This window comes from Carassius gibelio, chromosome B21 (assembly GCF_023724105.1).
Source record: "Carassius gibelio isolate Cgi1373 ecotype wild population from Czech Republic chromosome B21, carGib1.2-hapl.c, whole genome shotgun sequence".
NCBI classification, from domain to species: domain Eukaryota; kingdom Metazoa; phylum Chordata; class Actinopteri; order Cypriniformes; family Cyprinidae; genus Carassius; species Carassius gibelio.
Window position 1 is genome coordinate 18,686,267 of NC_068416.1, and position 15,803 is coordinate 18,702,069.

At 34.8% G+C, this 15,803-nt stretch overlaps 2 protein-coding genes and 2 non-coding genes across 5 annotated transcripts in view; all 4 read right to left on the reverse strand.

The window, feature by feature from the left end:
- Nucleotides 1-2,517: 2,517 nt before the first annotated feature.
- On the reverse strand, nt 2,518-5,761 carry LOC127986174 (homeobox protein Nkx-6.1-like). Its single transcript, XM_052588427.1, has 3 exons — nt 4,455-5,761; nt 4,159-4,331; nt 2,518-3,517 (listed from the first exon to the last, which is right to left on the reverse strand). The coding sequence occupies exons 1-3, from the start codon at nt 4,999-5,001 to the stop codon at nt 3,272-3,274; spliced, it is 966 nt and encodes a 321-aa protein (XP_052444387.1). The 5' UTR covers nt 5,002-5,761; the 3' UTR covers nt 2,518-3,271.
- Nucleotides 5,762-7,549: 1,788 nt separating this feature from the next.
- LOC127986179 (60S ribosomal protein L17) overlaps nt 7,550-15,803 on the reverse strand; it is a 232,369-nt gene continuing 224,115 nt past the window's right edge. The window contains exons 1-7 of one of the 2 annotated variants that reach the window (XM_052588431.1): nt 10,393-10,452; nt 9,895-9,944; nt 9,765-9,805; nt 8,512-8,646; nt 8,150-8,248; nt 7,814-8,005; nt 7,550-7,630 (exon numbers count right to left, since the gene is read on the reverse strand). In XM_052588431.1, the coding sequence (XP_052444391.1) occupies nt 7,583-7,630; nt 7,814-8,005; nt 8,150-8,248; nt 8,512-8,646; nt 9,765-9,805; nt 9,895-9,934 (555 nt within the window). In that variant the 5' untranslated portion in view covers nt 9,935-9,944; nt 10,393-10,452 and the 3' untranslated portion in view covers nt 7,550-7,582. Of the gene's footprint in view, nt 7,631-7,813; nt 8,006-8,149; nt 8,249-8,511; nt 8,647-9,764; nt 9,806-9,894; nt 9,945-10,392; nt 10,453-15,803 lie in introns of those variants that run through there. The other variant, XM_052588432.1, reaches the window with a different exon arrangement.
- LOC127986755 (small nucleolar RNA SNORD58) lies at nt 7,696-7,759 on the reverse strand. The gene has a single exon (XR_008160958.1). It is a non-coding gene; the product is annotated as a small nucleolar RNA SNORD58 (small nucleolar RNA).
- LOC127986756 (small nucleolar RNA SNORD58) lies at nt 8,394-8,460 on the reverse strand. The gene has a single exon (XR_008160959.1). It is a non-coding gene; the product is annotated as a small nucleolar RNA SNORD58 (small nucleolar RNA).

Here is a 15,803-nt window from a genome sequence, read left to right on the forward strand (position 1 = left end):
TGCACTAAAAACTGGTGATAAACTGCCCAATCCAGATATGCATGTCTTCTCAGGTATAGGCTGTGGAAAGCAACTGCTATTTCTCAACTAATTAACCTCACTTCCAACAAGTGTCTGATGGGAGAGCAGCAGTGACCGGGATCATGTGGCCAGCTGCAGCCCCAGCACTGTTCCTGGAGCGGTGCAGTCACAGCACTATCAGCAGGCACTCAGCAGATGCTAAGATATCTCCCCTGAGGAACGCACGCCATGTTCACCACAGCTGGACCATGCTGATGGATCATAATTCTACCCAGATCAGAAGAACAAGCAAGCCAGCAGAACCAGGTCTGTCCTGCCTATGGCTGGTCCACCTCCTATGCCTCCTCATCTTGCTCAGATACACTGTTTTTGGATTTAAGAGTGTTATATGCAAGTGTTTGAGTTGAAAATTTGTCTATAATAAAATCTACAATGGAGTAAAAATGGAATGGTTATTGTTTAATTAGGAATTGGTTTAACAGGTCAACTATTAAAATATACAAAACCTTAATTATTTGTTTTATTATTTTTATATTGTATTTAGTGTTGTAAATAAATATTGTTCAAAATCTTCACTAATTTTCAGTCGCCATTCAGCATTGTTAGTTCTTTTATATTAGCTTCATGATGTCCTCATTGGAAATGGCTTTACAGTGACAAAGTTAATGAGTATATTCATGAATGTATTTTAATGTGAAGCAATCAGAGATTAATTATTGCAGATGAGAGTTCATTAAGCTCTTGCTCAACAGTAATTTGATATCTTATTGACATCAGGTCTTTGGCCTACACGTAGCCAAATAAAGATAGATTCATCAGAGTTTGACATATAGTTGAATCTTCATTCCTGGAGCCTAAGATAATATGTAATACAATGAAAACAATATTGATCGTTTTGTAAAAATAAACGAATTGTTTAACGGATATAGAAAATAGAAAAATATATATAGTGAAGTGAAAAAGTTGAGAACGTTCTCAAATTTCTGTTTATAATTGTGAAAGTCAAAGTGGGTAAACGCCATTTAATAGACGCCATCAATGAATAAAAGAGAAATTGTATTGTAGGAAATAGCTCGGACATTTGGGGGGAAAAACGGCCAAAGACTGTTCTATTTTATTGATACAGCAAATCAAACGTTCAATAGTTATAAATTGGTCAAACGCTTGCATGCTTAAAATGTTTTGGCCTTTTGATCAGAAAAACTGACTTGAAGATAACAGTAAAAGCAAGTTTGTTCTCAGGTGTGATAATTTACACGTTATGCGTGTAAATAACAAAAATATTTAAGGAATGGAAATTATGATTTTCTATTACCGTTTAATTTGTGCAACAAAAAAAAAATCGAATTCGAAAAACTGTTAAATGCCTTTTTTAATTAAATCACATGATGTGACAGTTTTCATTTTGTGGTGCACTAGCTAAATCATCATCTTCTTGAGATGCTTTAAATTGCGTATTTTTAGTAACATTAATTTTCCAGTTATTAATTCAGTCCAAAATATTGTATTTCAAACACGATTTACACTTAGCAGACATCAAAGTGCAGGTTTAAAGTAAGTAAGGACCCTTAATGATGTAATCTAAGTTGTGCATCAAAATCTAAATATATACATTTGTAAAAAGTTTAAGTGCGTGCAAATTATAGAATGTTTTAAAATTACTATTTTAATTTTTTTTACGGTTAACATGGGGGTCTGTCTACAATGATAAATGTACCCTATAGATAGTCTAATCGCTTCCAAAAAGATATTCATTTTGGTTGAGTAACCTGTGGAGAAGCACTGGACCTGTTGTCCTTCAAAAATACCAGCTCAAAATATTTTCTGATAGTACAACTCTGCATGGTGCATCATTTCACCTTATAGATTACATTTTTTTGTTGGTTTGTTGAGAACAAATCGGTTGAGTGATTTCCAATTTCCCAAGAACATGGTGATCTAAACGCACCAATCAGCTTACATTTAGAAGCTGTGACGCGATCAGCTGAAGACCACCAAAAACCAATATCCCGCCAGTAAATATGTCAGTATTGGCTTTTTCGTGGACATTTCTCAGTGATCAAAATTGTAGCGAATTTTTTTTTTACACAGAGTAATGGCTTCTTTATAATAAAACAACTAGGCCTAGGTAAAATGTGTTCACACAGAGTAATAAGGGAGAGCATAATTATTCATTTAATTAAATGAAAAAAAATATAAATGTGTTAGGGCTGTTAAAAACGAATAATAATAATAATAATAATAATAATAATAATAATAATAATAATAATAATAATAATAATAATAATAATAATAATAATAATGATAATACAAAATATTAAAATGTATTTGAAAAAGCGTTGCCATTTTGATAACTCTTTAATGAGACAACTTCTTACCGGAGCGAAACTGATCAATCATCAGCAATCTTTCATTATTAATGCTTGAAAACGTTGTTGCAATGTATTCACAAAATATGAATATTCGATGTAATAATAACAAAAGATAAATATCCCAAATGTTTAACATTTTATTAAATAAAAGTGCAATACACACGAACCTGCAAGTCGCATTTTGCAGGATTCAAACACTGTTACAAACTTAAAATATCATAAATTAATCATGAAAAAAAAAATTAAAGAAACATCCTAACATCGGGAGACGAACACTATGCATTATATTACAAATATATGGCTAGGTGTTTGTTTATTTACACGTGTTATGGCCAGATCAGTTATTTGACTGAGCCTCAATTTAGGCTGTCGCTCAGATGTCTTTTACCATTATTGGTAATTCAGAAAATTATTCTCTATTTCCAATGTTTTATATTTTGAAAAAAAATCAAAGGTCTGAGGCAACTTACACCCAGAAACAAGAAAAGAAAAAAAACTCAGGGTGATCAGCACCTAGGCCTAAATTAATGATGTGAAAATACATATCAGAAAGCTTAAACCAAGAATTAAACTGAAGCGAAATTAACGAATTCTGCCATGTTTACTATTCAAAATATTTTACACATAAATATTCACAGTAATATAATTCCTATGCGATACAACTCACGCCGTTAATTTACAAAACAAGTACCGTTGTCTTTACGTTGAAACGTGTCTATTGCAGACACTGATGCACGTTCAGCTCCACCAATAGTGCATATTCCTCTGATTTGCATCCTTCCTCTCAAACCAGAGCTCAAACTTGGTGAAAAAACAGTAGCCTACATTATATTTTGACACTTCTTGAAGAATTTGACAACCAATTTCCCGTTTCCATTTTACGAGCTCTCGTTTTCCGACGTGTGAATGATTAGAGCCGAGTTTGGTTTGTGTTTTTTCAGTAACTGCGTTATTTTTTCATCGTCCGAGTTTGGGTCTAAAGGTTTGTTGTATTCGTCGTCGTCGTCTTCATTTTCCGAAGCTCCCTTCAGCCTCTCGGTCTCTGAATCTTGTTTTTTCTTCGCCGAGGCCATTTCAGCCGCGTGCCGTTTTCTCCACTTTGTTCTTCGGTTTTGAAACCACACCTTTACAATAAAAATGAGATAAAACGTATTTTAATACCAACAGAAATAGTGATTAATCTCCATCGAAAAATAGGCTTAACAAATGGGAATTATAATAAAACATTTAACATTGTAAAGCAAATTAAACAGATGTTTTCTGTATAACTTGAAAGAACTGATATTAAAACAATAACTCGAATAGATAGCTTTTCAAATATCTCTAATATGGCCTAAACACCTTTAGTCTGTGAGAATAATTCAAATACTTAAACGTTTAAAATAAAAAAAAAATAAAGTTTCAGTGGCTTTTTAAAATGCAATTCCATCTTCTTGCAATAATTACAATAAACAAATGTAGTGGTACATACTGCAATTTTTTTATTATTATTTTAATGCGTAAATAAATTTGATATGAATGAAAATTATTTTGTAGCCTATTGTACTCCACTAGTCGTTGCATTAAATGTAAATAATTTGCTTTAGAGAAATAAATAGACTATATATATATATATACATTTTGTAGGCTAAAGAGATATATATAGTAAGGTCTAGCTGTAGGCCGATCCCAGACTAATTCTTAATTTCCATGGATTGTTGATAATAAACAATCGAGTCACTCAAGGTTTTTCTTGGCAAACATAAACTATTAAAACTTGTCTTACCTTGACTTGGCTCTCTGTCATTCCTAAAGAGTAGGCCAACCGCGCTCTTTCAGGTCCAGCTAAATATTTCGTTTGCTCAAATGTTTTTTCCAGGGCAAAAATTTGCTGCCCGGAAAACGTTGGTCGCGTGTGTTTCCTTTTCCCATCTTTGTCCAGGAGCACTGAGTTTTGATCTGTCAGGGACGAGAAAGAAAAATTCACCTAATGTTATTATTGCATCCATGTTAGTTTAATCTGTGCTGCTTGCTATATTTCGGATCGCCGACAGCCTTCAAGAAAGTGAATCGTGCACTTACGTGGGGAACATGCAAATCTGGCGTCTCTCCAGTGCGGGCTTTGCATAACTCCAGGCCAGAATATGGGGGTTCTGCCTGGAAGGTCTGTCAGAGGTTTCGGATACCGAGCCACCGCCACGGCCGCTGCGCTGGGGCTGAAATAGAGCCCTGGAGGCGGAGGAGGACTCAGGCTGCTGAAGCGGGGCAGTCCAGACAAGATTCCAGCGGGAGAAGATGCTGCTGCCGCCGCCGCCGCTGCGGTGACCACCGCGGGTCGACTGAGGATGTCGTTTATTCCGTGAGGTGTGGCGACCGAGCACTGCTGGAGTGATCCGAGAGTCGAAAGACCGGTGGATGTTTTGATCCCCGGGGACGAGACCGGGATACCGCCTGGATTCGGAGAGGTAGCTGTCGGTGAAGTGGAGGATGCTGGTCCAGTGGAAGATAACGGGTAGGCTGGGTAAAGTGGTGTCTTCATCTCGGTCATGCTGTGTAAAGCAGCCAAAGGTGGGGTATTGAAGAGGAAAGCGCTCTGGCGAGACCCGTCCATTTGCCCCACCGCTAACATTACCAAGAAACTACAACTTTAACTAAATATTGCGCAAAAAGCAAGACGATGGAGACCCCGCGCAACACGTAAAACAAACGTAAAATAGTAAATGAGAGAGAAAGAAAGAAAAAAAATACTTAAGCCTTCAGAAAAATAAAGAATATTTTCTCTAAAAAATCCCAATCAGTTCACACCCATGTCCTCTGGCAAAATCCATTCCCTTCTTTAAGTTCTTGCAAATATTGCATGATACAACAGAGCTGCGTCCTTTCAATGAGAGTGTTTTTGAAATCTATAAATAAAAAGAGAGTCTCTCTGGGTAGTTCATGTGAAGATCTGGAAGATAATAAAACATTTTCATCAACCTGCTGTCTTTTGCTGCAAAAAGTCAAAACTTTGAGAGCGTGCCTGGGAAAGTAGAGGGGCTCGGTGGGAAGTGATTGGCTAAGGCCGGCAGTGACGTGGCCCGTGTCAGCTGAGTGTCTGAACTGAGTTTAGGAGTCTGTCCTCATTGGTTCTCATTTGCACATTAAAAGAGCTGGCATCCGACCCGCTATTAAATACAAAAAGGGGACAAAATCAATCTAGTCAATTTGAGATCTATTTAGGGACATCTGCATGCGTGCCGGTCATGTGAGGCAGTGGGATATCTCTTATGAGCTTAAAAGTCTCTGTGGACAGGGCTTAAACACTCCACAGATGAATCGCAATACAATCACAGAATGATGAAGCTTAAATAAACACTTTTTTTATTTACTTCAACTCTTGAGCTTTAAGGTAAATGTGTTTCCTACCTCCTCATAATAATAAAAAAAAAAACTTTTCTGCCACTTTTCTCAAATGTAATGGTTTTTGAATGTGGCTATTTGGTTTCATCTGAATAAACTAAATGCCAGTTGAATACATGTGAAACATTAGAAACTCATAGCTGCAGTATTAAAGCTTCTGTCTTTCTCTGTATATATGTCAGCAACAGAAAGCTTTTTCCTATATAGTGTATCAAGAAATATGGACTAGGCTACCTTATTTACAAAACACAATCATCACTTTAGTCCATTAAAAAAAAAAGGCTGATTTGGAATTTTTATAATATTTTGCATTACAATCAAATGCGAACTCTCTTTTATTTTCTATAATAAATCAAATAATGGCAAAAAAACAAATGCAAAGTGCAACGTGTTGCAGTACCTAGTGGTCAAAAAGTGAAATAGCATATAATAGGATGTGGCACCTATGCCTCCTGTTGCATTGAAAATTCCCTAATTCATGTTAACAGTTATGAATAAAAAAATAATAATTATAGCCTAATTTTATTTATATATATATATATATATATATATATATATATATATATATATATATATATATATGTGTGTGTGGGTGTGTGTGTGTAACATACATGTTTTATAAATACAAATGTGCTTAATAGCTACAAACATTATTAGTTGAAAACATTTAGACTATATATTAATATTAGAAATTGGATTAATAAATTCCTATGAATGATTATAAATAAACCAAGAAACTGCAAAAATATACAAGAGGAGCAGATTAACAATGCTATATTGCCATCTACTGGTGAATACAGCACTTTATCCTGTGATCAAATTCTTTTTAGTTCTTAAGAGATTAGACTTGCACCTGCTCTGTCCACTTTTAAATCTCTCCTAAACATGTTTTATTTGGCTTATAAACAATTTTCTACTATGGTCTTTGCCTAGTCTTCAAAGGGTTTATACTTTGTTTCTCTTGAGTCAACATATTTACTTATTATTGGACAAGACCGTTTTAATTGTTTTATTTGTACTTATGTATATGTTCTTTTACTGTTATTAAATAGCTGTACAGCACTTTGGTCAGCCTTGTGGCTGTTTTACGCATATTATATAAACAAATTATATAAGCATATTATAAACTTTTATTCTCTGGAACTAAAATGCTTGGAGGTGCAAATAAGACCAAATCAGTGAGCCAAAGTTTAATTTCACCCAAGCTCCTAAAAAAAGTGTGTACACATACATCTCTTAAACATAGTTTGTAGATGTGTGTGTGTATATATATATATATATATATATACACACACATTTAGAAATAAATAGTGAATCTTTATTTTAACACAATGTATATATCTGGTTGACTTTGCTGTTATCATGGTTTGTGTCAGCATATTTAATAGGACAAGGATCGACTAAATGAAGTAAAAGCTAATTCCTTCATAAATTAGACTCCCTTTAAGACCCTTTCATCTAAACTCAGATTTTAACATTGTAAACTCTTATCTTAAACCACCAAGCCAAACACCACAGGATTAACCAGAGCACGCTCAAGACTTCAATGACAGAGGCTCAAACAGTGTAAGAGTCTGTTTTTGACCAAATAAAGCAGCCACAAGCTTTCAAAGTACTCTACTGCTCTTTACACCAATAGTAAATGGATCAGATTCCAAGTTATTCATTAAATCAACAGTAAATCAAATCACAAGCTTACTTGTGTCATCTTTAAGCCTTTTTTTTCTTAAATGTCCAAATCAATAAATAAAAATCACAAAAAAAAGGAACAGGAGTCATTTTGTAGTACGAATGTCGGACTTTATTTACATTTACTCCCGAGCCATAAGTTTCTGCTTCTTCAGTTTCTTCTGAGAAACCTGTGAAAAAAAATAACTGGTTGAGTGTTGGTTAATACCCAGTCCTCCACATTTCATGCACAATGGCTGCTCAGAATAGAATTCCTTTCATCATAAATCCAAAGGTGTCCTAAGTGGTCATCACTACAGCAAACTATACAGTATTTTTTTATATATAATTCAGAAAAACATTAATGAACATACCTTTTTCTTCTGAGAAACCTCCTCCTCTGGTTTAGGAACGATCTGCTCCTTCTCCGTGAGGATCATTTCGATGTGGCATGGGGAGCTCATGTAGGGGTTGATGCGTCCGTGTGCACGGTAAGTACGCCTGCGCATTTTTGGGGCCTTGTTCACCTGAATGTGCTCGATCACCAGGGAGTCCACATCCAAACCCTACAAGATCACAAAGTAGGTTGACAAAACCCATATAGCAGTGAAAGCTGTATTCATGCCAGCTAGATTTGAATACATTGAACCAAATATACAGTCCAAGTCTAAAAAGACTTGTTCACAGTGTAATGGTTCATATGGTCTTACCTTGAGCTCAGCGTTGCTTTCTGCGTTCTTCAGCATGTGGAGCAGGAACTCTGCACTTTTCTTAGGCCAACGTCCCTGAGTCCAGTCATGCTGCTTGGCCTACAAATGGAAAACATCACAAGAAAGTTCAAATGATCTTAATTTGAGCAACACATTGAGCTTTACTATCTTTCTAATTTGGGGTCAATAAGCATGAGACTTTGAACTAAACCGAAACTTTGAAATTGTAGTTCAACGTGTGCATGTTGCTCAGACTAAAAGGTGTTTTCATGGTCAATTCCAAAGGTGTCCTAAGATGGTCATCACAGCAACATGGACAGAATGGTTTTGAAAGGCAGCTTTAAAACAGGACAAACCCTCACCTGAGCACAGCGGCCAACACCACCATTGTAACGACGGAAGGGAACACACTGGTGCTTCACCATAACATCCTTCAGGTACTTGTTAGCCTTGCGGATGTGCATGCCTTTGATGGCCTGGGCGGTCTCACGGGTGTTCTGAGGACCAAACATTGAGACAAACCAGCCTAAGTCACTTTACAAACTAGAAACGTGCCTACTCAACTAACACTTCATTGTCTTCATGAATACTTCAAAGTGTCTGAAGTTAATCAAGATTGCAGCCACACTGTACATTTGTAAATCATCTGCTCAACCTATAACTAATATTCAGATATAGTGGGTAACTATCAAGAAAAACTAACATTTATTTCCTCCATGAGCTTTGGCCCTGTATTCACAAAACATTTTCTTACCAATAAGGGTTCTCCTAAATAGCAGTAAAAGTTTTCAGCTAAGAGTTCGCTCTTAAAACCAATTCACAAAGCTGCTGAGACTAACTTTTAGTAAGGAATAGAGAGAAGTCTTGAGCTAACAGTAAATGTGGGGTTGACCTCGCTGCTATGAATGATATCAGCGGGATGTAAAATACTCTAAGGCTGATAATACACAGGGCAACTTTGAGCAATGCTGCTTAGGCATTTTTCCATTGAGAATGGCTAAATTTCTAACTGTATACTTTAGATCCATCATGGGCACCGTGTCTCACATGTTGCCTGTTGACGTCAAAACTGGCAAAAGTTGCCCTGTTTCATCAACCTTAGAACAAAAAATGTAGTTCTGACACGCCCATTATTTTTAAGACTTTCTCCTAAATCAGCAAGTTATGAGCTACTTTTAGCCTTAAGATGTTTCGTGAATACAGGCCCTGAGGTTTAATGATTACCAAACATAAATTACAAGAGAATTACACTTCCAAAAATAAAAGCATCTTCTGGAATTAACCAATAAACAGCATCATGTCAAAAAATGTCAATCAAGTCGAGCTAAATATAACATTTACATACTTTACTTTTTCGTTATACATTTAAATGCTTATTTTGGTAAACAAATATCCATGAATTAACGTTTTTGGTGCATGGATTTCTCAACACCCAAAAATAAAACATTAATGCTTAAAAAAGCTTCTAATGTGATTAAGAGTTAGTTGGGTTACAAATTACGAGAGCTTTTTAAACCCCTATGGAAAAAATTGATTCATTAATAAAAAAAAAGTTACACTCTAGACGCATGAGTGACCGTCAGCGTCTTGACAAGCACTCAGACTTCGTTCCTACCTTGAAGTGAACACGAAGGTTGGAGCCCCTCGACTTGCATGCTGCAGAAAACAAAACATTTACGTTACTAACTTACACAGGTTCAACACCAGCAGCCATATAAAGTTAGATCAAGTAGCTGCTAACTCACATTTAGTCGGGTTCTCTGGGTCGAGTGAGTAGCGGACCATTTTCAGAGATCTAGAAAGAATGAATGACATCGGATTCTTAGAAAAGGCGTAGGATACCAAACCAAAATAAATAATATCATTATTGAAAAATAATAATAAATAAACCATTCTGACACTAGCACAAATACCACGCGTACCGCATAAAACATACATTGTAACCAGACAGTTTCTAAAGTCTTCAGAGACTGGTTTTATGTTTTTATTAGTAATCTGACGCACATGGAGCAACATTCATCTGAAGACGAGTCGACTCTAGAAAATGGCAGATCACAGGCGAACATCTATCTAGTAACATAACATTAGGATTGTTACTTTTACGACTCATATTTTCTAAAACCGTTAAATATATACAAAGCAAACATGTCGATGTATTATTTGGACATAAAACCTTGTGATGATGGTGATACAAAAGGGATTATTTTGAGCACCACTGCGGTGGTATTATTAACGGCACTTACGCTCTCAGGCCGCGGAAGAGAAGAGGAAGTGAAAGGCATTCTGGGAGATCAAATCCGTTCCCGCTTCTTCGCTGAATGTGATCTGCTTTGATAATTTGTTAGCGCCTCCCAGTGGATCAGTGATAGGTTATTTGAAGGCAATTGAAAGAGATTGCTTGAAAAAACCACAGACATTATAAAAATTACAGTAATAGAGCTCTTCAGTTAATACAATTTAAATGAAAAGAAAACATTTAAACTTTAATTAATAAAATAAATGTGTTAAACTATCGAGTACTATAATATATTTATGATATGTATAAAAAAGTTTAAGTAATGATTACAATAAGGGGATCCATGGGAAAAATTTATAAATAATATAAATATGGTTAATAAATAAATAATAATTCACATAACTATTTTAATAAATTAAATAAATAAATACAGGTATCCAACTGATCCAGGTGTGTTCAAGGTGTGTGCTTACTGCTGTGTGTGTGCACTTGGGTGGTTGAAATGCAATGCACAAGTTCCTTTCCTATATAATTCATAGTAAAATAAACAAAATAAAACAAATTAAATAATACATCCAACAATGCATTACTAGTCATATTATTATTTGTATGAATATTTATAATATTTTTTGTATGGTATAAAATTGGTCTTTATAAATGAATATATATATATATATATATATATATATATATATATATATATATATATATATATATATATATATATATATATATATATATATATATATGTGTGTGCGTGTGTGTGTGTGTGTGTGTGTGTAATTAGGATACTATGAAAACCTATGAAACATAAATTATTATTTAAATTACTGATTAAATTAATCTATTATTTACTCAACTGGATAATCTTTCATGGTAAAATATTTTTTTCAGCGCTAGAGGGCAGCACAGGATAAAATTATGAATATTGGAACCCGAATGGACTGTAAAACTCAATCTCAGTTTATAATTGTTTTAAGATGACACAGAGATTTTCTGATACTCCAGATTTTGATTGTGTTATGGTGAATTTTACTTTTCTGTTGTACAGTGCTTGTGCCTGGATTTGCTGGTGTGGTTAAAAACTAATTTCAACTATGGCTGATTGACAATAACGTTGTATTGTATTGTATGGTATTGTGTTTTATTGTATTCTATAAAAAAAATCAATGATATAACGTCTGTAATTAGTTATAATATTTTTAATAGTAACAGTTTTGTAAATCTATAGCACATTAGAGCATGATAGCTGATATGTATTGTATTGACAATTAATTCAGCAATAAAGAAATAAAACACTTTTAAGTAAGATACAGGCCTGCAGCTGCTGTCTATAAGTTTACAGACAAGGACAGAAATGTGTTAAGATTTATATCATGATGAAATTGCCTATTTTCATATCTGAGTTATAGCTTGGACAATGAGAGTATGCAGCAGTAACCCCATGGCATGAGTCAAAGCATTCATTTGGCACAAAACACTGGGCAAGAACTCAGAAAACCTTTATAAGACTTGTAGCCAGAGTCAAAAACTCAATATTGCAACCATATTTCCTGTCAAGAGGAATAATGCCAGCTCACTTTTTCCCTCAGTGTGTAAAAAGCTGCTGAAATGAAAACTGCTGCTACATCAGTCAGACATCAATCTTTACTTCCTTTGTTTCTTCCCTAATGCAGTGCTTTAGTTCTTGGAGTGAGAGACGGTGGATGTGAACTGGCACAGGTACACATTCTAGAATTTCATGTTGTTCCCATTAAGATGCTTGTGTTTTTGCTGACTCTTACCTGCACAGAGGTAACATATCCAGAGAGGTTTGGAGCCTCCCACTCCGCAGTATCGAACCGATTCTCTTGTATCCTGCTCGGAAATCTGCTGAAGCTCACATGCATCCCTTGAGAATAAATTCAGGATGATGTTAGTGCTGCGACTGGTCGACGTGTGCCCAGCATTACATTACAGCAGATTTGTTAGCCTTGCACAGCCTTGTTCAGTGCGACAACAATTGATTGATCGAATAAACCTGTAGACCCCTGTCATTAAGCCTTTCATGTGCTGAGCTCATCGGATATCTGATTTTTCTCTACTATGGAAAATATAGCATTTCGAATCTAATTGGACATTTGAATATTTTTGACACTGCATTAGTTTATGCCTGGCCATATCCTCATGGTACCTTGGCCTAGTCGCTTAAGCATTTTTCAGACATGTTCCTGTTCTTAAATAGGAAACCTCTGTATATTTCAAAAGAAAAAAACTTAATCTTATACATTTGTCTTTGTCAGGTATAGGAGTTTCTAAGAATTGCACAATCAATTCTAATCACATCTCCAGAAATATATCCAGCGATTTTCTATTGCATTGATAGCTTTTTATTGTGCTGATTGAATTTAGGCCCAATCTGAAAGAGGTCCTCTGTTACTCTCCAGTTCAGGGCATCCCAGGTTGGACTGATCATATGTTGTTTTCTAGAAACAAGATTAAGATTAGAAAGGTTAATTTAGATTAGATTATACATGTATTATTATTATGATTATTATATATTACATATATATATATATCTCCCATAGCTTGAAGAACCAAGGTCTTGATGCTGTTTCTCCTGTGAGAGTGCAGTGGGTTAGAGAGCTCTGATTAATGAGAGGCCTGAGGGAGGACAGTCATGCATCGAGAGAGAGAGAGCATGAGTTATGAGTAAATCTACAAGTAAATATGGGTGGAATGAATAGTGATGAACTGCCAGACTGTGGGTGTGATCCTTGGGTGTGTTGCAGCAGCAGCGTGAGTCGTGAGGTGTGCTCTTCCTCACGGCATCTCTCCTCCTCTCCCTCCTCCTCACTGCAGATAACTAGAGAGTGATCAAGAGGAGGGGTGAGACTTTTGGAATAGGAGAGACTGCAGTGCTGCAGAAGCTGGGCGTTGGCTGGGAATTTGAGGAGAGGGAGTAACGCTAGATGGTGAACAAATGAGGCCCAGTGGAACGACTGAATGTAAAAGAGGAGATAAAACGTGAAGGATTAAATGCTAGGGGGAGTGAGAGAGAGAAAGAGAGAAAGAGAGAGAGAGAGAGAGAGAGAGAGAGAGAGAGAGAGAGAGAGAGAGAGAGAAGAGGTTGTATTAACACTTCAGTACTGCTGTGAAAAGACTGCAACTGACATCTTTAAGTCAACAGTTAATGAGCATTTAATTGCTTATTGATGATTTTTTTTAGTGACCTCTCTCACCTTTGTGGTATCAATTAACCATTTACATACAGTCCAATACTGGACAGATGCATGTAATAAATGAAATAATAGTGAAACATTTTAAAAAGTAAAGCAATAGCAAAATGATTGCATTGATGATTAATTAGAAAATGAGTAAAAAACATGACAAATATTATTGAGAAAAGTGAATAAAAGTAGTTTATAATTAATCTGGAAAAAGTGTATAATAGGGAACTGTCTTGGAAGAACAATATGATTGTTACAGAGAGAAACATATTTATTATTGCATATTGCATAAACAAAAATTAACATGGCATTGAAGAATCATTTACAAAATTATATAGAAAAAGGCTTGTATAAAGCTTTTATGAAACATTCATTACAATGAGGAACTGTCTCAGATTAATATTATGATGACAGAAAATGTTTGTTTTTTAGTTATTGAAAATTATTGTTTGATTGATTATTTATTGAACATTGCATAAATAAAAAACAAGTAGCATGGCACTGGAGGATAATATATTAACAAATAATATAAATATATTTAAATAAAGAAAAATTAGGTCTCAGGCTAAATTATTGTTATTATTATTATTAGATATATTACCTAGAAAAAAAGAGTATTCTGATTTTTGTTTTGTTCTGTTTTGTTCTGTTTTGTTTTATTTTGCAGAGCATAAATACATACATGATCAGAGAATTCATAGTCGTATCTCTAAAAAGAAACATTTACAATAATAACAACAATAGACATATGGACTTACATACACTGTATGCAAAAACACTATATTAAGGTTAAATTATATATTCAATATTACATATTTTATATTTAAGATTTCATGAAGCATTGCAAATGTACTTTTTGCTGTTTATAGGTATGAGGGTTTAAATTAGAGAGTTAAATTTTACAAGAAATGTGGATGAAACAAAAAAGACAAACTGTGATTTTGCATGTAAGATATATAAAATATTAACAATATGCTAAAGAGATTAAAGATTATTTCATATAAAGAAAATAATAAGAAAGGTTATATTGTCTTACCACTCAACAAGAAGATATTGCATCATCAAAGAATGTAGGCGGAGTCAAATCTCAAGGAGCAGTTTCACCCAGCACGATTAAACACGATTCAAACATAACTCCCAATGGAAATGTGTTGTTGGTGTTTTTTTATTTAACTGGGTTCAAACTGAATTGCTGTTTCTATGTGGCATGAAATTCTGAAAGTTTCTGCAACACTGCTGGGATTTTATCAGCACAGGGATTTGATAAGGAAACAGGAAGCTTTGTGTATCTTGATTACTAATAGCTGCGTTTAGAGTTTTAAATATTTAATGAGAGGAATCTGCAGAGACCAGACTAGATGCCTGCATTCATCATACCCAAGGAGCTGCTTGGGGACATTCGCAAAGGGCTTTTCATCAAGGACTTGGGCTGATCTCATGAGGTTCACCCAAATGCACAATGACTAACAGAGGCACACACAGCTCTTCATACCACAGCATTCAGAGGAGGAGCACAAAGCTCAGCTCCCCAGAGTGGAGAGAGAAGTGCTCTATGGCCTGTGATACTGCCATGACTTTGATCTCAAAGCAATGCAGGGTGAATTAAACAGCAGGCAAACTATGTGGGATGAAAGCAAAAAAGTTTTCACATTTGAAAAAGCTCCTCCTATTTATATCGTTATGTTTCAGAGCTCTTAACACATTTCTTTGGTGATGCAAGGCTGGTCAAAGCAGTCAGACTGCGGGGCTCCAGAAGTCTGAGAGCACATTGATTTTAAACAATTGAACATTACTATGTAAAAGACATAAGGAATATTAAATATTGTGCAGGTAGATCACTAAACTAAGTAAATGTAAGATATTTTTCCATTGAAACTCAAGATGATCTTCTGATCATTCTGACTCACTCTGTGCCTTCATAACATATTTTTGTCATGATGACAGTACAGTTTGGAAGGAAAAACCTAAATGATTGAATAACATTATTATTATTATTATTATTATTATTAGGTCTCAGATGAACACTATGATGTCAGAAAATGTATATTTATTTATTTATTTATTTATTTATTTATTTATTTATTTATTTATTTATTAAGAACTGCATAAATAAAACAATTAGCATAGCATTGAAGGATAACAAAATAATATAAATATATTTAAATAAAATATTTTTATACACAATCAGAAATAGAAAATAAGGTAATTA

Excerpts from the sequence above, each read along its gene's own strand:
- LOC127986174 (XM_052588427.1), bottom strand. The coding sequence starts at position 5,001 with ATGTTAGCGGTGGGGCAAATGGACGGGTCTCGCCAGAGCGCTTTCCTC. Across the intron at positions 4,332-4,454 it reads CAGATTTGCATGTTCCCCAC|ATCAAAACTCAGTGCTCCTG; the intron begins GTAAGTGCACGA and ends CGTCCCTGACAG. Across the intron at positions 3,518-4,158 it reads TGACAGAGAGCCAAGTCAAG|GTGTGGTTTCAAAACCGAAG; the intron begins GTAAGACAAGTT and ends TTTATTGTAAAG.